The 20,768-nt window shown below is 34.8% G+C and overlaps 1 protein-coding gene across 1 annotated transcript in view; it reads right to left on the bottom strand.

Annotated features, from left to right (window-relative positions):
• Positions 1-20,768, bottom strand: part of SYNE1 (spectrin repeat containing nuclear envelope protein 1) — a 279,857-nt gene that overhangs the window by 195,445 nt on the left and 63,644 nt on the right. The window contains exons 9-17 of the mRNA XM_053939505.1: positions 17,017-17,124; positions 16,132-16,269; positions 14,831-14,995; positions 11,586-11,698; positions 10,878-11,046; positions 7,252-7,348; positions 5,666-5,868; positions 1,810-1,974; positions 171-323 (exon numbers count right to left, since the gene is read on the bottom strand). Coding sequence (XP_053795480.1) covers positions 171-323; positions 1,810-1,974; positions 5,666-5,868; positions 7,252-7,348; positions 10,878-11,046; positions 11,586-11,698; positions 14,831-14,995; positions 16,132-16,269; positions 17,017-17,124 — 1,311 coding nt within the window. The remainder of the gene's footprint in view (positions 1-170; positions 324-1,809; positions 1,975-5,665; positions 5,869-7,251; positions 7,349-10,877; positions 11,047-11,585; positions 11,699-14,830; positions 14,996-16,131; positions 16,270-17,016; positions 17,125-20,768) is intronic.

Raw genomic sequence — 20,768 nt, 5'->3', positions numbered from 1 at the left:
CAACTATACATATTTTAGATATAACTGAAATCATACAAAAAAAAAGTACCACTGGTAAAAAACCCAATTAATAATGGGAATGTATACTAAAATAATTTTATACTATCAGAATTAAATAGTTGCAAGTTTCTTTTGAAGGAGGAAGAAAGAAACAGAAGGAAGACACTTACTTCTAAATCTTGCACAAACATTTTGACATCATGAAAGGACACTTCTACGGGGACTGAAAATTTCGCATTGCTTCCATCAATAAAAGCTGTCAAATGGGCCACACCATCCACATACTCCTTCCTCATTTTGTCCAGTTCATCTGCTCGAGCATACTAAAAAAGAGAAAGTAAAAAAAAAAAACAAAACAAAACAAAACAAAAAAAAACCACCAACCCAAATTAGATACCTAGCAATTAAGTAATGATTTAAGAGAATTAGCATGTTTTCAGTGCAATTGTTTGTCAGAAAAATTACATTCAATGCAATACAATATAATGGAACGTTATCTAAATTCATCATCTGCATTAGTTTCAATAGTAATGATGCTATGATTAACAGCATGTATACAGGAGGTCAGTCTCTTTTAAGGTCTGGGAATGCCAGACTCATTTGTTTCTACCCTAGAATCAACAGTCCAATCAATTTCTCACTACCTACAATATCAATTTTGAAAATTCAGCCAAGAGAATAGAATATGAAAAGCCTAGAAAAGCTAAAGAATAAGTGAAATCTTAATAAAGGAATGCTGGCTGGGGAAAGGGGAAACACATGCCTTAGAAAGTAGAAAGAGCTGTGTGACAGGAATGGTGAAAAAGCCTGTGAGAAAAAACCCCACATAGCCAGCATATAAAAGAAGCTGCATAAGTAGTGGAAGAGACATTTACATCAGTGAATCACCTTAAATAGCATCAGCAAGTAAAGCTTGAGAACATTCTTATCAACAGTCTGGAAAACTTACAATAGAAGAGAGACACTCATTTTTTGCTTTTCCTTTTAACTTGACTGCATAGGAGACAATAATGCCAGTAAAGAAAACAGATTCAGTACCTTCAACAGGCAACTGCTATTTAAAATCACTGAAAGGGGACAATATTGATAGATGTATATTAACAAGAACAAAGATATTTTCTAACGTGTTTATGAGTTAGCAAATGTGTGAAATAGTTCTGTGTAATTAAGATCACATCTTCTCTTTGATTTTTAAAGAGCAAATATAGAAACCACAATTCTTTTTGTACCAGCTGAATCTCTTATGTGAGGTAAAGGGTAGGTTTATTAATTTACTATCAGAGCCTGCTTGTAGGCAAGATAGAAGTAAAGTCCAACTGAAATGGAGAAAAAATTTACTTAATTAAATTAATTATTGTCCCTTCTTATGGTTGTAATTCAATAACTGAAAGAAGCGTTCATCAAAGAGTAGTGAAAATAATAATTTTTACCATTTTCACTCTTTAACTTTACAGAGCTTTTACAGTAGCAATAGGTACTGAAAACCAGTCATTTTCTTCATAGAACAGAAGTTATGTATGAATAACATTCACTGTGTCAAAACAGGTGACTACGATGAAAAACTTCAGCTTATACTAGTTGAAAATATCCCCTCATCCGCCCCAAAATGGCTGTATAACCAAAAAGGTAAATAAAAGATGAGCTCATATACAATAAATTACTGTCAGGGAGTAATTTCTAATTTAAATACTGATGAACAGTTAGGCACTTTAGAAAGCTGTCCTATAGTCCTGTTAACAGGGTAATCTGTCTTGCTTGCTGGAAATGACAAAGTAAATATTTAAAAGTAACAAGGGCAAAATCACTTACCTGCTTAACTTGCATGAACAATTCTCTCCATCTTCCATTTAGCAACAGAAGCTGCTGTTTAAGATCTCTAGAAATGGTCTCATCACATGTTTCAATTAGAAAATTACCAGCATCATTCATGGCTGTGTGCTGTTGGATCCAATGAGGTAAGTGCCGGAAGAAATCCTGAAGAAGAAAATAAAAACACAGTTCCAAAACATTTTCAATTAGTCTTTATATTAAATCATAAAACTAAAACTTAATCACCCGCTCATGACTTGATCAAAACTTGTTGAACAATTATCCTCTGATGCTCTTCACATTAAATATGCCATAACAGAATTTTAATGTCAGTGACTAGAACCTGTGGAATTAAAAATTACCGCCAGTTTACTTACAGCTCATTTTACTCTAGTGAGTGGCTTCAGTTAAACTAATGAAACTCCTCCTTAAGACAAAGTTCCATAACTGAAAATGCTGTTGGGGCTCATGTATTTTCTGTGTTGTCCTTAAACAGTGTGGACTGATAGTAACCCAGCCATATACAGGCTGTGGAGAGGTCCTTCCCCTGCTGTGAACCACATGCAGCTTTTCAAGGTTTGGCCTCTCAGAAGAGGACTCCTGTGAGGACTGATTTTTTTAATCACTGCTTCCTCCTAGCTCAGAGCAGGTGAGCACAGAGGGGAAAGAGATGGTTGCCAGCAATTTTGTCCCCCTCATGAGATAGCCTAATAGACTGTATACATCTTGTAGGCAGGTACATGCACATAAACTGGTAGAGAAGACAAAGACCAATTCCCTCCATTCCTTTTCTCTCTTCCAGACAATGGGCAATTGTTCCTAAGGCAGGTATCCCTGGGCTCTATACCTATATCAGTAAACAAAACAGGACTCAATCACTGTCTCATGATTGTCCACATCTTCTCTGACATGGCTTGTCCCTGCTACCCTTCTCCTAAACAATGCACAATTCAATGAATGGCACAGTCTGTTCCAAACCGACTGGATCATGAGGGTGTCTTCCTTCAGGAGAGAAGGAGTAATCAGAAGGATTCAAGCTGAACCATGTTACCTGATCCTCAGGATTTAGGAGGGGGCAGTGATCCATTTTGTTTACAGCTACCAATCTACCCTACAATTCTAAAACATTCATCTTCCATGTGACAATCTAATACAGTCCTTTGCTCAATGGTACATGAGAAAAACTCCTATCCAACCACACTGTCAGCCATCCCAAGTTTTAGAACTACAGTTCTGAAACTATATTTGTCAGAACTCATTCACATATAAAAAAAGTTCAGATGCAACTGTAAAGAAAAAGTCACGTGGTTGTATACTGGTCAAATATCTTGAAGAGAGAATTGAACAACACACAGTGTTTCAGTTCCTTAAAGTGGAGATCAATAGGATTCAGGTGCTCTGTACTGATGCATTGGTGAATAAATTTAATCAGCTCAGTAAACTGCTTCTGCAGTTTGAATCTTTTTCCACTTGCAGTAGAGCAACCTCCTTGCTTTATGAGCACATCCAAGAGAAATAAAATCTACTCAATCTTGCACTGGTCAGCTTTCCAATGGTCAAGCTCACTAGAGGGCAATAAGAAAAAAGCACGTGGAGTAAACTACTCACATCCTTGTTTCTGCACACTTATTCCCACAGACCATTACCTTCTGCCGACTGGCTGGGGAGGTTCTCCATTTCAGAAGCCAGCTTGAGTACATGTATTAAATTTAAACAAATTTGGAAGGTACTGGGAAGCACACCTCATTCTCAATTAAAACAATGCAGCTCTTTTTAAGGAAGTCACCACACGAGATCTAGAAGCTCTCTAAAACCTTTTGGATATAGCTGCATGAGAAAGGTGTGGGAGGATGCAGTTAGAATGAAATTATGGAAAGTGCTTAAGAGGTACTGGAAGTAAACTAAGGAGTTGGAGAAGGAGCAGTTTGAAAAATCCAAGTGCATGCTGGTAGGTTTTTTTTTTTTTTTTTTTTTTTTTTTTTTTTTTGTTGTTGTTGTTGTTTTGTTTTGTTTTGTTTTGTTTTTTTGCAAGATCTTCAGTGTTACAGGTTCACAGGAAGGTTTCTGAAAACTGAAGCCAATGAGAAAGCCAACAAGCCACTTTCTTTTCCAAATCAAACAGGCGGTACATGCAGGTCTGGAAATGATGCAGTGATAATGGAAAGAAGAAGAAAGCATGACAGCATGATGAAGGACTATTGTGGTTTTTGCCTAGGATAGAATATAGAGGCCTTAAGTAATACAGTTAAGGTTTGCAAATGAGCAACTTTGCATCATATTACTGATATCTTTGTGGGTTTACAGAAAAATATTCTAAAATGTTTAAAAATGTTTTACACCATATTCCAAACAATAGTTACCATCTTTCACCTGGTATTCCAGATCGTTTTTCTTCATAGGCAAAGACCATTAATTTTACAAACCACAATAAGAATTTATTTCGGTCTAATAATCAAATATCAAACCTGCTACATCAGACCTATCCTTGGAACTATCTAAGTGAACATTATTGCTGTGGTGAGCTAAATTCAACATTAAAAGTAGAAGTAACTTTTAAAATATGTATCTCAGTCTACAGACAGATGCTACAACTCAGTAACCTTTAACAGGTTTTAGCCAACGTATTTTTAAGAAAAAAATTAGCATTTTGGGAAGAATAAAGCTTCATGTCTAAGGTTTTCAACAAGATTTCTTGATATTTTTGAAATCATATATCAGAATGAAAATAATTACTTGTTGGATTTATGTTAGAAACGAGAAGCAAGTATGTACGGTATGTGTATGTTCAAATTTCTGCTTTGAAAATATTTGAAGATAAAGTTATACATCTAAACAGAAAAGTAAATGCTTTGATTTTATTCATATACATGGATTTATGAATATTTCATTTTAATCATTGTTTAGTTACTTACATAAAACATGCAACAGTATCTAAGATCATCCTGACCAGCATAAGTCATCCTTCCTGCCCAGTAATAATTGTTTGAATCTATATTCTGCCAGACTGTTTTTTTCACTGGTTTATTTTCATTTAAAAAGTGTATTCCATTAATTTACATCAGTTTGAACTAACAAACTTTAAAAAAACGTATACTGTTTTTTCACGCACATAACATGAAATGCTCATTCCTGACCTGATATCAATTTGCCATCTTACAGCCTATGAGAACCCTACTTTAGTGTTAAGAGCTATATAGCTGCTACATTGGGATCAGGTGCAAACTCAGCACCTATTAAACACAGGAATATTCAAGTCATTCCAGGTTATTATTGAAGGTTTACAAACTTAAATCTTAGTGCTTCACTACTCTAACATTACAACAGGGAAAAAAAATACAGAAGAACTATCTTTATAACTGTAGGTCCCCAAAATCAACTGTCTAAAAGATTTCTGAAATGCCAGGGAAATGAGTTAATTAATCAGCCATCAAATATAACAACACATATAAATAATACTGCTCTTTGAAGGTAATGAGTACTGAAATCTGTCATCTAGAAAAATCAGTGGAAACATCTTTATAGGTAGTCCATGATTACTCTCTTTGGTGCTAAGAGCTGTATTTGCCTTTGAGTGAATCATGCAACATTCCTATCTCTGAGCAATACTGTTGCCCTATATTCATGTCAAAGATGCCTCTAGCCATGGTACCACAGATGAGGCTTGCTCCATTGTGTATATATGTATTTGTGTACATATGTATTTGTCTCTAGATGCTATACAAGCAAACACTGAAACTCCTATGCTGAATGAAGACAGGATGTCAAAGTCTGAGCAAAACCTAAGCAAATGAAGAAATAATTATCCAATGTTTCACAATTTGCAACACAGCCATATGAATATGCTACTAGCACATACCTTTTTGGAATGTTCAGGCTGATTCAGCATTTTTTCAGCATCTTCAAGCCAAGCTTGTAGACCTGCCACAGTGCTGCTGTATCTGTCCCAATTAGCAATTACTTCTTCCAGCATGCTTCTTACACTTCTCACCTCTACTGAGAGGTTCCTCCACTGAGCTGTGGTGTCACTCATGAATTTCATCACATTCTCAACCTCTTCCACTGAGATACAGGAAAGACATTGATTATTTTGTTTCATTACCATTTCTGTAAAGAGTAACGTTATACCATGCTTATTCACTGTCACCAGGGAATGTTGTTTTACTGTAACTTCTATTTCAGTAGGCTTTTATATATGAATGTTCAGTTCATAGCCCAATTTTAGCACAAGATCATGACTGAGAAATTAAATGTGTGAATTAAAGACTTAGGAAAGTACATAAAATGAATGCTAAATTAAAACAGTAACACTGCATATTGTGTGTGGTGTTAATTTCAAATCTGCAATAAAAGAAATCAAGAGACAGGCTTGACTTAAAAATAGCAGAACATGAGAGTTGCATAATATAAAAACACATATTATGTCTACATTGAAAAGTATGGAATGAAATTCTGATCTTCTTGCCATTGACTTTGAAACCAAACTGCTACTAATTTTTGACATTTAATTTTTAGCGTTTTCCACATGGCAAGAAAGGAAAAAAATGTGTTCTCATTCTAATGGAAAACAGAGGCCAAGCAAATGCTGAGATGTCACAAAATATGCAGAATATATTTGTTTTAAAGAGTTTTTAGTTAATTTGAACTGCTATTGCTGAATTCATATATGTTAGTTTTTATTCTTTAGAAAATAATTTGTTACTGGATTTTATTAATAGCATTGAATAAATCTGTGACTTTTGTTCTTTGTAAGAATACCTTGAAGAAATGTTTACTTTTGTAAAATTTGGGCGTCACTATCAACTTAAATTTCACAACAAACAAAGGTATCCATTTTCTCCCCCCCTTTAGCAGCAACTGCAACAATCCTCCAAAGACATTATTGTGCTACAGATTAAAGTGATCTCATGTCTGTAATTATCTAGGTCAAATACTGCCCTCGAATTCTCACTGAACTCAGCAGTATTCAAAAATGACAGGACGCAGCTGTTGAATCAGCTACACATTTTTTCTCATGTATGCCCATACTGCAACTACCATTTGAGTTCCTCTTGCAGGTTTTCAAAGTTAATGAAGAACCTCCAATAAACCAAGGGATGATTTTGCAACTACTATACTGGGACCAACTCCCAGTTGTCTTTTTCTTTTAAATTAATGAAGCCAGGGAGCATTTCCAGGCACTAGAACACTATCTTCCCTACTCCTAGGGAGTAGGGAAATTGGTTTCTGTCACAATTTGGGTTCTGTCACAATTTTTTATCCCAAATTAACAACACTGTTGTTGTTATCTAACAGTTATCTAACAATCTAACAGTTAGCATGGACAATGGGCCTCTCCCAGGATGAAGTGTGAATATGATCACTCTCCTCTGGAGATTCAGAAGCAGCAGGCTGCTCTGGACCAGATGCCTACATGCTAGTGACAAAATAAATGTAGACATTTACCTGAGCCATTTGCTTTGGCATACATTTCAGCTGCTCGTTTCAAGATCTGGTAGGTAACTTCATACTGCTCAAAGAACTTACTATTTTCAATAACAGACTGAAAAGAAAAAAAAAATGTAACAGATAAAATAAAGATGGCTATTAGGATTAGCAATAACTTATATGAAATTACATCAGGATACTGATGACAACATTTAACTTCATTATTCCTCCATTCATATTTTCATCATTATAAAATAATAGTTTTAATATCATAATTATAAAATAGCATACAAATTTTACTTTTTAAATTTAATGATACAGCAGAGTATATAATTTTAAATAAGATTTATTTACTTTCCACATGGAAAGGTTATTTGAAGTTTTCTTATTTGCTGTCTTGCTGGAAATCACTAGCACATGACACTTAGAATGTACAGAAACTGAGTAACTAACAAGTTATTTAATGGAAACTGTTTTATACTCAAAACTAAGTGGAATAATTTTAATAAAACAGAAAATTTCCTTCATATATGTCACCACAAAAATCAAATCCAATTGTTCCTGTACTAAGCCTTTGCAGAAAGACAGGTTAGACATTAATAGATTAAAAACTTTTGCTTTATTCTTCAATTTTTCGTTACCTCCTTTGCAACTGACAAAAAGTAAGATCATGGAAACACTGCACAAAGAGATGCTGCTTTTCCAAAGTGTGGCACAGTGCTGTTCCTTTGTGAATGATAGTTTAGTTCTGTGATGTGTTAGAGTGCAATGAATAAATTATCTGGAAATATTTTGGTAAAAAAGTTATGCCTCTGACATTTATGCCTCTTTATCCCGTATGGCAAATGAAACTGACCTTTTTAGACATGTCTTTCAGAAATGTTATTCCCTTTAAGTGCAACAGAAAATTATAGCTCTAAATTATGCAATCACATTAAATCTTGCATTACCAGTGTTAAAACAGGAAGAGAAAGGTAGAGTTTAGAATGGTTCTATAATTTATGCTATATCCCATCCCTCCGCAGCTACAAATTACAAAATTAAGGAATGCATACCCCACATATGTCTATACAAGCTTTGGAATGCCAGAATAGACAAAATCAGACAAGTGTGATTTTGATTAAACCAGGTTTCAAATTAAGTCCAAGTTCAATGCATTTTGAACAGGAGAATCAGATCATTATATAACATGAAAAACATATAACTTAAAAATAATTCTGCCAGTATATATCTAGAACCCTTCTATTTAAAACCTTTGACAGTTGTTATGTCAGGTTACAACAGCTATCTAGTAGGTAATTTAGAACTGTGTTTATAACCAAGGAAACTAGAAGTCAAGAACAATCACAATTTTTCTCTGCTCCCCTGTTAAAACAAAATCTGCCATGTATAAAAACCTACAGGCTTTATCATGAATTGTGGGACAGACTTATGATTTCACTTTTGCCAAACCCATGCAGACATTTTAACCTGAACCAAAACCTCCAAGACTTCACACAAAAGAGCAAAAAAAATTTACATAACACTAATGAAGAGCTATCTGAAATATTTTCAAAAATTAAATAAACATTTTACTGATTAATATTGTCTACCATCTGAAAAGTCTCCTTGAAGAAAATAAGCAGCTTTCCCAAACCAGTATAGCATATGATGCTAAAAAAGTGCCACCATAGCAATGCTACAACACAGTTCATGGGTTAAAATCCATGGATAACTGTACCTAGTATCTCCATTACAGTGGAATTTCGTGCAGTTTATTATTCAGGTTGATGGTGTATAATCTGTGCTGACCTTTACTTCTGGTGTATGACAAATGGGTGAAAAGATGTTAAGATTAAGTAAAAATCACCACTTTTATTTTTAAGCTAGAGTATATAAATATTTTCCAGGCATATGTTCTATCCAGATCCTAATTACGCATGTTCCTAGAATGCTGACATTCCCCAGTCTGTTTTGGCAGACAAACAGACTTACATTTTTATCTCCTGCTAATATAGTCACTCTGACTATAAGGTACTGACTACAGCTTTGCTAAGTAAGACTCCTAATATACTGGAAGAGTAACACTTGTCCCTCAGTCCTAGAAAACTGGTCCCAGGTAAGCCAAAGCAAATAAATTCCCTTTCCATCACATCTTGAAGGACCCAGAAGTCAAGGCCATCAAGAATGAAAATGAGATTTATTTATCCTCCTGTCCTGATTTCCTCATTTTGATGTTATACATTTTCAAAAATAATGCAAGGAAGCATCTTCCTTCCCAAAGACCATTGCAGCATCAGTGATCTGAATTACAAGAACAACTGAGGCACTTGCAAACTAATATACAAGTTAACAACTTCATGTTTGTTCTAAAGGAAAAAAAAAAAGAAAGTCACCAAAAAAAGCCCTGAAAATTCAAGCTATCCACTTTTTTTATTATTTCTCTTGTCACCTTTTAGTATTTTTTTACAGTCTTAGAGAGTAAAAAAATGGACTACAATCCTAGTTATTGCACATCACTCCAGCAAACGAAGTAATTCAAGTAATTATCTGAATTTTGTAAAGCTTGTGTAAAAAACAAGGTTAACTGACTCCTGAATTTTTGTGTGTCCCTAACTGCTAAAGTTTAAATACAGAAATTCTCACTTTGAAGAGTGAGAATTTGATCCGGATTTCACTGAATTTGAAGTTTCCTTTTCATTGAAGTGGGGACATCAATAATTTTCTCTGCTCATTTACCTGTCTCTGAATGGTTCCATAACTGTATCAGTTCTTTTCTGACTTAATTTTTGCATGCAATTTTCCCCATATGGATTAGATAGAAGGGAAAAAAATATTTAGACCAGCCCTGCTTTTCAAAGAATCCTTCATGCCCTAATGTAGAAGTGCAGTTCTATCATTCTACCTACACTTGGCACTGCACGTGTGAATTTAAAAAGATGCAGCAGCATAACACTAAAAAAGAATTTATCAATGAACACTTGTAAGTCAATGGTTTCTGTTCCTTAACACTGTAAATGGCTGATGCAAGGCTGGAGCAAACTCTTTCCAGAACAGAAATAAAGAAATAAAGAAAAGGGTTTAATATACTAATGCTGAGTAGGAAAAGAAAAATCACTCTTTAAAAGAAGAAGATTACTCCCCTACAGGCATAGTATATTAAACAAGCATATGGAGGTAAAATAGCATTCTTTTTTATTAATCTTTGGAAGACTGTGTGGGAAAAAATACTGTGTGGGAATGCATGCCAAAAACTTCCTCTGTCTTTAACTCTTAAACTGTGTATAGTCACTATAAACTGCTTCTATCCAGGTGTAAAAGAGATGTAATTAACTTTTTTGGAATTGCTATAAAAAGGAAGCAAAAATCCAGGATTTGGAACTTCCAGATGTGTTTGCTAAATTAATCATTGGACAGCAGCTGGAACAGTATTTCTCTTTTTCAAAAAATGATGGAAAGAGAATAATTTTTACTTTTAGCCTTTTGACTAAAGTTTCTCCATGGGGAAGGCAGATTCACCTCTGAAGATATATTCCATAGGAATGCAGTCATAAAGTTGATGACTGACAAATCTGATATCTGTTTCTGTTCTTTTATACAATTGTAGCAAACTTAAATATGAAAATTTCAAAAATAGGTATGAAAAGAAGACAACCCCAACTTACAATATAATTTTGAAGAAGCAGTTCCACGGACTCTCGCCTTCCGTATTTGATAATCCATGATTTTAACTTTGATTCTGCAAAGACTAAGAGTGACAGTAGACGGTACTTCAGTTCCAGAAACTCCATCTTCAACAGATGGAGCTCAGATGAAGAGACAACAAAATTAAACCTATAAAATGAATCACAGTATAGTAAAATAAAGCAACATTCATTTTGCAGGAAAGACCGAAAGGTTTAGTTTACAGTTTGGATATTTTTCTAATCTTTCACCTCATTCAGAGTCTACAAACATTTAATTATGTGTGATGATATTCTGATGACTGCTCTTGAACAACAAATTAATTACATTTCTTTTTTATCATAGAAAACATCAGTTCACTTCTGTCACTAAGTTTTGCAAAGTCATTTTTCTTTTTTTCACATGCATCCTGGCTGTTATATAACATTTCTTCCAGGGACAACTAATAACAGGATCAGTATGAAAAAAGTATTTCCATCCAAAATCTATCGCTTATTTTGATTCTCATCAATTTTAAAAGCATCAGGTTTTTCAGTATATTTTTATGTATATTGTAGGAGTTTTTTCCATCCATCTCAGTTTGCCACTGAGAAATGTAACTAGACAGTGATCTCTGCATAAACAGATAAAAAAGCAAACAGGCTCCCCTTCATGCACAGAAGCTTTTTATTTCAGATTGAAAGCCTTACCTGTCTGCCATATCCTCTAACTGGTCATGTGGAACAGGCACGCCATTAACAGACCTGGTCCTGTGGATCTCATGGAATGCCTTTTTGTGACCATCTATGTTTTTCAGCAGATCCTGATTGGATTTTAAGAAAGAGAGAGATATTGAGAGAGTGGGGGGAGGGAGGAGAGGGAGAGAAAAGGCTCACAGTAGGCTATCTAACTAATAAGCACAATTTTAAGCCAGCTCTGATGACTCAATGTAGTTAACTATTTGATCATGCTCTCACACTTCCATGCAAGGTAATGCATACCACATAAGCATTTACATCAACTTAAACATTTGCACAGGAAACCCCCTTATGTGAAGCTCTGTTACAGCCATGTTGAACAGTTATGAAAGATTTTAAAACAGGATACACTGCAAAAGGTTTAACAAAACAAGAACCCTTAAACATATTAAATAATCTCTGAAATTCAGTCTGCCAATATGCGAACATCCCAAAAGCATAATCCTAAATTTACTCTTTAAATCCTTATAACAGATACTAACCTTTGCTAAGTATAGACTGAAATTTTAAGCAACTAATCTGCTCTACTATATATAGGTAGAAGATCTATAGCTCCTTCTCTAAGTACATATTCCATATTTAGTAAACTTTTCACTCTCTCACCATCAAAAGACTTCAGGATGGCTGTCTCAGTACTGCACGAGCGACTGCGGAATGTGGTACCCGACCTGTATTCCTGCGATCTGAACTGTACCAGTGAAAACCCTACAGCAGAGCACACTTCAACTGTAACTAAGCAACACCGCTTCAAACGGCTTCCTGGAGATTACATATTGAAATGAATGACTGGCAGCAGTCTTTGAAGAGATACTGTTAGCAGCAAAACGTCAAGTCCCCCGAGAGTGGCTGAGAGGGCACAGAATGGTGGGGGTTTTTTACTGTAGACAGACAGCTGCTAGCACAAGGTGCTCAGAACCCTGCTAGCAAAGAAGATCGTACAAAGGTTCCCCTTCTTTCACCTCAGGGAACAAAATGCAGGTTTTTGTACAGATCCTACATATGTATTTATTCCTACTTGCCAAGGAAGGGCTTCTCCCCAGCCAAATCCCAGTGTTTGCACAGGAGGAATCAGTGGAAATTCTCTGGCTCAGCTCACCAAATGGCCCCACTATCCCCATCAACCAGCCTGGGTTTTCATGTTTTCTGCTTCAGCCAAGATCCTGCTGTGAAGAGAAATGAGCTAGGCTTTCTCAGATGCAGGTGATGTGCTGATTTTACCATGGTAAAAACTCCTGTGACTGACATAGTCTCACATAAAGGAAAGACTTGGAACAAGTATCTCAGCTCCGTTTTGAGACCTTGCCATACAAGGTATGCAAAGGATGCATAGGGATGCCCCTAATATGCACTGGTGAGTCAAAACAAACCACAGTAGTTTCATCCAATATCAACAGGAAGCTCATGAAAACCTATGCACAGCAGTCTCATAAAATGAAGTCCTGCTCTGGGAAATGACCCTCAACAAACACAGACATTGCCCTTAATTCCTGGATCTTAGCAATATCAACTAAAATAAGCACAGGTGCTTGCCTGATTGCACAAGGTTTGTCCAAATAAGCTGGTACATTTTGTACTAAATTCAAAATGGCCATAAGCTATAAAGTTCACTAAAATAACCCATTGTCAGATGAGACAAAGATAAAAAGGAAGCAATCATGTCATCTGAACAAATTCAAACAAACAAACCAACCAGAAGGCAACAAGGAAACATTACTGAAAAAAAACCATGAATGCATTTCTGGTTCTATCCAGTAGCACATTTGGATTCATCAATTCAAATCTGAGCAACAAGACAAACTTCAGGAACAGACAGAATTATATCTGCTTCTCTTGAAGCCTTTTCCATCCCACTCCCATGGGAAAACTGCCATGGCACAGATTAACCTAAATCAAAGTTTATTTGTTGGCATGGAAATCCCTCACCACAGCATTTCTGATGCAAATAAAAAAACAGTTTAGGGCACACTTTTTTGTACTTCTTATGAATGTATCAAAAGGAGGTCTACAGTGTTCACATTCTAGAGAACAAAAGAGTGTTTGACTTGTTAATTTTTTTTTAAAAACAGATGTCAAATCATAGGATTTGAATCCTGAAATGTTTGATGTTACCAAGAAAGTTAATGAAATTTAGCATTATAAGAGACAAGACCCTGAAAAAATCCATATCTTCCTTACAGATGTTAACATTGGTTTTTTAAATTAAATTAGTTACTACTAAAATTAGAAGAGCTACAATTTTTCTAATAAAAAGTAATCAGATTACCATGAAACTTCTCAGCTTTTCATGATATAACATTGCTTTTTGATGAAAAAACCCTACCCATATCCTAAACACAAAAAATAACAAATTAATAACAAAAAATAATAAAAAATAACACAAAAAAATTTAAGATAGTAGTGATAGAGGAGGAAAAAAAAGCATTATAAAACAATACAGCCTCAAGTACTGCCTTTCTCTACACCATCTTTTCCCTTTCATTTACTGGTTCAGTTTCTTTTATCATCTCACTATTTTTTCACTAATACATTTTTCATATTTTTAATATGAAAATAATTAATACATTTTTACATATTTTTTCACTAATACATTTTTCTTATGCATATTATGCAAATCCACAGAAAAAAACCTCACCATTTTGGTTTTAAATGAGAACTTGGACTCAGCAAAGAATGATGGTACAATTATTTACATTCATCTGGAAAATTTCCTGTTTACCACAGCACGCTATCTGCCATCACAGATGGCTATCATGCTATCTGTCATCACAAAACTATCAAAATTCACTTCATTCTCATTTTCTCCCCCCATCAATGTCACCTGCACTGACTATCAGCACACTGAGTTAGTATGTGCATTTACTCCCTTTTTCCTGTTTCAACCAATTAGTTCATACTAGTTGAACAATGCACCCAATATTATGAGCTCTCTATGGAATTTTACCATAGAAATTAAAATAGTAATACCTGATTTACTTCATGTAGAAGAAGCAAAAATATTTGAAAGCCATTCTGAATAATGGTTGCAAGATAGACAGATATAACAGTTCAAATCACCATGAGAAGACACCAACCTTTAGCCACCAACAGGACAACATAACCCACAAAAAGCAGAAATAATTATCTTTGCAGAGTATGGATCATTTAAAGCTCTGAAAACAAGGGAGGGTAATGCACAGAATGAATGCATCTCCATCTACCTTATGTTGTTCAAGCTTCCTGTGTATTGTGTTTGCTGTTTCCTCATGAGCTTGCTGAACAGTTACTTCTTCCCTCAGAGCAGACTCTGCCCTGTAGAGCCAAGCACCTATGGTACCCAAAGGTGCAGGAAGGGATTTATCAAGGTGTACGTGCCAATCAAGCATCTGGGAAGTAAAAGGAAAAGGACTGAAATTCCTCCCTTGCTAAATAATACACATAAGTACATTGATAAAAAGCAGATTATACTTTAGATATAAGTCTATTATTCCACACCAGTTTGGAAATTACAGCATACTCACAGGCAACAAAATCTCTATAAGAATGTGTTGATTTATGTATTTCCCTTTCCGAATGGCAATTGAGTTACAGAATGATCACGAATAAACTGGAACAATTGAGAAGCAAAATATCTAGAATTTCATCAGTTAATATGCACAGAAAGGGATACAAGACCTTCTTCTGCCAATGTTATTTAATTCATGCTCCTGCATAAAATCTTTGTATCTCTTTTTTGAACATACTTTTTATATGTAAGGTTCACGTGAGTCTCAAAAGACTGTGTAGGGAAGGATATAGCAATAAAACACTGTGTCTTATTGATAATGCCAGTTATGGGAGTGAAAACATCATGAAAATTATGAGAAAACTCCAGAATAATTTAAAACACATCCTCTGTTAAATACATGATATAAAATATATATATGCAATATGGATATACACTAGCAATAGTGTTTTAATAACTTTTAATTTGGGTCAAACAGTATAATTTGCTTAGGACTTTTCATTCAGTTCTTCAAAATTCCAATCATAAATAGTAAAATTAATTTATTACTACTGAAAATAGGTTAAAAAATTATTAAAACCTTATTTATTGGTAAAGTATTCAGTATTACACATAATTTTTTTTTTAGTTATATTAAAAATGTTGTATTAGAATTTCTCAAATAACTAGCAATTTACATAGGAACATTGGGTTTGGAAGTGGCATTGTGTATGCTTTTCTTTCTATCAACAATGTCTTGAACTTGTCTGAGCACTGTTACCACTCTTTGAAGTAAAGGGAAATCTTAAAGTATAGTCTTTTTCTTAAAGTTCATATTCTATCTTAGAGCAATATTAAAAATGACAGTGCAGTAAATATTCTCAAAACAAATGCAAAATAATTCAGCAGTGCGAGAAATTTGGTCCACTTTTAGGTTCCTAATGCCTAATAAAATCAATAGCAAACAGGTGTTTAAATGATCTTAAATTCCACCCTACATTTAAGAAAAAATATATAGCACAATGATTTTCAACTTACCCTGGAAGTAACTCTCTCCCATGCTTGCTTCACCACAGCTTGATCAAGTGATAATTTACCATCTTTCCTTACTGACTGGGTTGCAAGTTCAAACTGTTTCCTTTTCACCTCATATTGTACTCTGAAATGCTTAAATGACTGCACAAAGAGAAAACCAAATCAATTGCAGTAGAGAGTGAAGGAGTTAAATTCTTTAACATTTATGGAGTACCATAACCTATGGAAATTTTGTACTGATAGCTGTCCTAATATTTTCCAAAGAGGAATAGCACTTAACTTCTATATTTATGTGTATATTTTTTATTTATATATAGATAGGACTTTTGTATTTCCCTTCAGCTATCAGATGCATGGAACATATATGAAATGAGATAATAATTGATCAGATTAAATTGCAACTGTATTTAATGCTACTTGGGACAGTGGCTGCATTTAGAGAACAGTCAAGCTTCAGAAGAAAATTTAGGCCAAGTTTTGTATTTCTGATTTAGACATTAACCTTTGAGAGAGCAGATGAAAATAAAACTCTTAAGTCCTATCCTCTCCACCTATCACCTCATCCAGCCTTCAGTCATACCTCCTATCTGAGCTAAATCATGCAGGAGGGATGGCACAGACACATGCTCTCTTCTAACTAGGACAGTCCTTCACACTGCTGGGAAAAGCTTTGTCTTAGGCAAACCATCTGTGCACTGTCCTACGTAGCAAAGCTGGAGCTGACATTATAACTCCTCCACCAACAACAGGCAAGACACTTTGTGTCCTTATTTCTTTAAACAATACTACAGTGACTCTTGAATATACAGACTGCACAAAATTCTGCAATACCTGTACACATAATGATGACAAAGACTTGTTATCATATATAATTTCCCTGCTGCTTACCTGATACTTCTCTTGTAAGCTTGTTTCTGCCACCTGTGCTCGGGCTATGTCTCTTTCAAATTGTTCTGCCCACACTTTTAGGTCTCTTAGCACCAGTCTGTCTTCCTTCTGTGATGTAGTACAACCACACAGTAAAAAAAAAAAAAAATTGCAGCCTTCCAGTAGAGCTGTCAGATTAGTCCAGAAATTAACATCTCTATAGCAAGTCAAGGTCATTAGTTGTAGTGAAAGCAAATGTGCCCAATTCTCTTATCATTTACCTTCTTACAGTCTAACTGAAAAGCATTTTCTCAGTCTGAGAGAAGTCAGCAACTAGACATGAGTCTTACAGGAGTGAAATCATGCCAAATGGGGACATTGCAGTGTCAGAGATATTATCAGCAGTTTTCATCTGATGTTAAATTAACACAAAGCTCTCTAAAGATATCTTAACAACTAATTTTAGCCTTCCACAGATTAGCGAAGTCAATTTTCAGTAAAAGTTAATTGAGCTGAGATAGGAGAGGATTTTTAAATCTTTTACCACCATTTTATTAGCTGGTCTGCTATTGCTGAAAAGAAAAGATATTGTCTGATTGACTTCAGGGTAATCCTTGATACCAACTCCAAGTTCAAAAGTAAGCAAAAGATTTAGAATATTGTAACATGGAAAATGAAAAGAAAGAAAAAAAACACAAGTATATATTAAAATTTCTTTTCCGTCTATGCTGTTTTATGGCTTTGAAGAAAAGCATATTTGTTTTACAGTTTACCACTTCAGTCTGTCATGGCACTGCAGCTTTTTGTAAGGTTATAAAGTTCTCTGCAAAACTCACTGACTTGGCAATGGACAGAAAAACACATACAAAAAGTCTCGGATCTGTGAGCATGTTATAATCAAAGGTTATCAGGAAATAGAAAGTATTCTCTGCACTGTGTAAGCAGGCTGGTCAAGTAGGATACAAGTGTCCCTGATTTCCAAACAACGAACCAGATGTGTTGGCTGTTAATCAAAAGCTACTTTTTGAAACAAAAGAAGCCCTATTGCTGCCAAATTTCTCAGAAACAGACAGATAGCAAATCATATAAGCTAATCACCTAAAATGAGTCACACTTCAAGCATTACATGGGAGAAGAAAAACTGGACCATGGGATAAAAAAAGAGTAGTCACTGCCTGCATTTAAGAAACAAAGTACTGTCTTTTAAAAAATGAACCTGACAGTGGAAAGAAGCCAATTTATGGTTCCTTTCTTTGAAAGCTGCCTCAAATAAGTAAAATATAACTTCTCGTTAATAATTTTTAGAATATAAAGCTATTGCTTCATTTCATCCAAGGAAAGGACAGGTTCCTCAGATAAGAAAGAAATCTTTGATGTATTCCTACTAATTCTTTTACTGAGCCTCTACTCAGAACAGTGGTCATTGTTTGGACATAGTTTGCACAACAGATTTGCAATTATCACAGTTATCTTGACAGCCAGGTAGTTGCAGTGAGGTTAATATGCTGTTAGAGCAGCTGTGCTGGAACGAAATTCTCTTTAGCTCATGCTCCTGTCTTCTGACACACACAGGATGGTACCTGAGAAACTGAGAAACAGTATAGCACAGATAAAACACGTCCCTGCTCCAGCTACCTGTAAAACTGGGTTTTCCTTGGTGTCCCAAGAAGCCAAAGCTCCCAGCACTTCCAAATTTTCAAATCATTTAAATATAGAGAAGGAGAATAAAATTTCTATTCTTCTTGTCTGTGTGTATGAATATAACATCAAGATTCTTTAAGAAAACCAGCAAATTCATGACTACCCCCCTATGAGGAAAATGATAGAATCATTTAGGTTAGAAAAGACCTCTAAGATCATTGAATCCAGCCAAGCAGAATATAAAAAAAGAGAGCATCTTAACTCATTCGGCCATGAAAAATGAACTTTGGTATTAAATTTGTTCTATTCCTAAGAAGGCATAACTTTAGTGAGACTGTTGAGATCTCTATTAGTATTTAACTGCCAGCTCCATAAAAGCAATGCTAAACTATGCATCTTAATGGATTGAAAATACTGCAGCAATCTTACTGACTGAAAATTTCAGTAAGATATTCTTGAAGTCATGAAGGGAAGAAGTGAGCCCCAATGCCCTGTGTATTACTTCTAATTCACACTATAAAATTCAGTTTCATAAAACACTGCTTTATATTCCTTAAGGTAAGACTTTGACAGAGCATCTATATGCCTGCAACCATTCAGACAGTAATCTGAGCAAAACAGGTATTTTGCGAGATTATTTTATCAGTTAAGAACTTTAAATTTAAAACCCATTCTGACCAAATGGTTTTGAAATCGAGTATCTCTGGGATTAAGATTACGTCTATGGTACCTGAAGATAACACAGGAACAGCCTCACCTCTCTCACACCACATATGGTTTCTCTGATACTTAGTTAACAGGTAGCATTTAGCCTTCTTCATTTTAAAAAACTATTTATTTAGTCAAATTTTGATCACTTTAATTGCAAAAGATGTAGATGTTTCAGCATCCACCTAACTGGATGCTATAAATTACATTGTGCAACAATGTACGATTAATCTTTTATTTATTTGTTTATTCATATGTTTTCACAGGTTTCCAGTTCAGTACATCACTTACCACCTGCAAATTAGATTCTGTGGTCCTTGGTTGATACTAAAGCACTTTAAAGTCTCAGTTTAGGTAATCTACAGAAGAGATTCACTTTCTTAGACATCAAGGCACTTGTCATCAACATCCACCAAATTTAATGAACAATCATTCTTAAAAATAGACTTTTATTAGCGCCTAGAATTCTTACTCTTAATAAAAAAAATCAAAATTACATTCTCACAGATATGTAAATTATTTTCTAAAGCCTGCCCATCTGAAGTAGGATGCACATCAGAAGATAAACCACCAAACAGAAGTTACCTAGAATAAATATAAATATTCATGCTTTCTCCAGCATGAGGACCATTGATCTCTGATCCATTTATTGGAATTTATCTAAAATCCTGTCATTCACTCAGTATTCTACTGCCAAGTAGCATTTCTAAATATAAATTTATCCTTACACAATTCCATGAATGTTCACATACATGTAGAGATGAACAGAACTGGGGCACTCAGCTGACAAGGAACACCATAGAAGGTATTTAGAGACAAACGTTTATGAGTTCTGATGTGAAAATGGAGTACACTTTAAATTTGCAAAGAAAGTTTTCAGCCCAGACTCGAGATAAAAAATATTATTTTATTAACTGATATGCCAGAGTTAATTTGAAAATTAAATAATACAGAATACTGTATGGTTTGAAGAGCTTAAAATATAATGAGAATCTTAATTATGGACTGGAAAAGATGTATTTTGTTTAGTTCCCTAACATGTAATTATAAACAAGGTATACTGATCAAATTTTCAGGCACAGACACTAGAATTTTCAAATATTACCTTTTAAATCCAAAAAAGCTTAAGTCTGTTTTTCAGGGACATTGAACCATTGTATTGCATATACACTGGGAAAACAAGTCCCTTCAAAAATGTTTATGTATAAATTCAACTCATTCTTATATGAATTCTGGCTTATATGTTCCTGGATATATATATATAGGTTACTGAAACTTACTCCCTGACAGTGGTATCACAGACACAGGGTGAATGCTGAGCCAGGCATCACCTTCAGGGATGAGCTATTAATGACTAGCTGCAGAAGTAGACTAAATCCCTGGAAAAGCTCAGAAAGCTATTTTTGCAGCTGCTGCTCAGGAAA

Source organism: Vidua chalybeata, chromosome 3, assembly GCF_026979565.1.
Source record: "Vidua chalybeata isolate OUT-0048 chromosome 3, bVidCha1 merged haplotype, whole genome shotgun sequence".
Taxonomy (NCBI): domain Eukaryota; kingdom Metazoa; phylum Chordata; class Aves; order Passeriformes; family Viduidae; genus Vidua; species Vidua chalybeata.
Note: the sequence above shows the minus strand (reverse complement) of the source record. Positions and strands in the feature narration are given on the sequence as shown.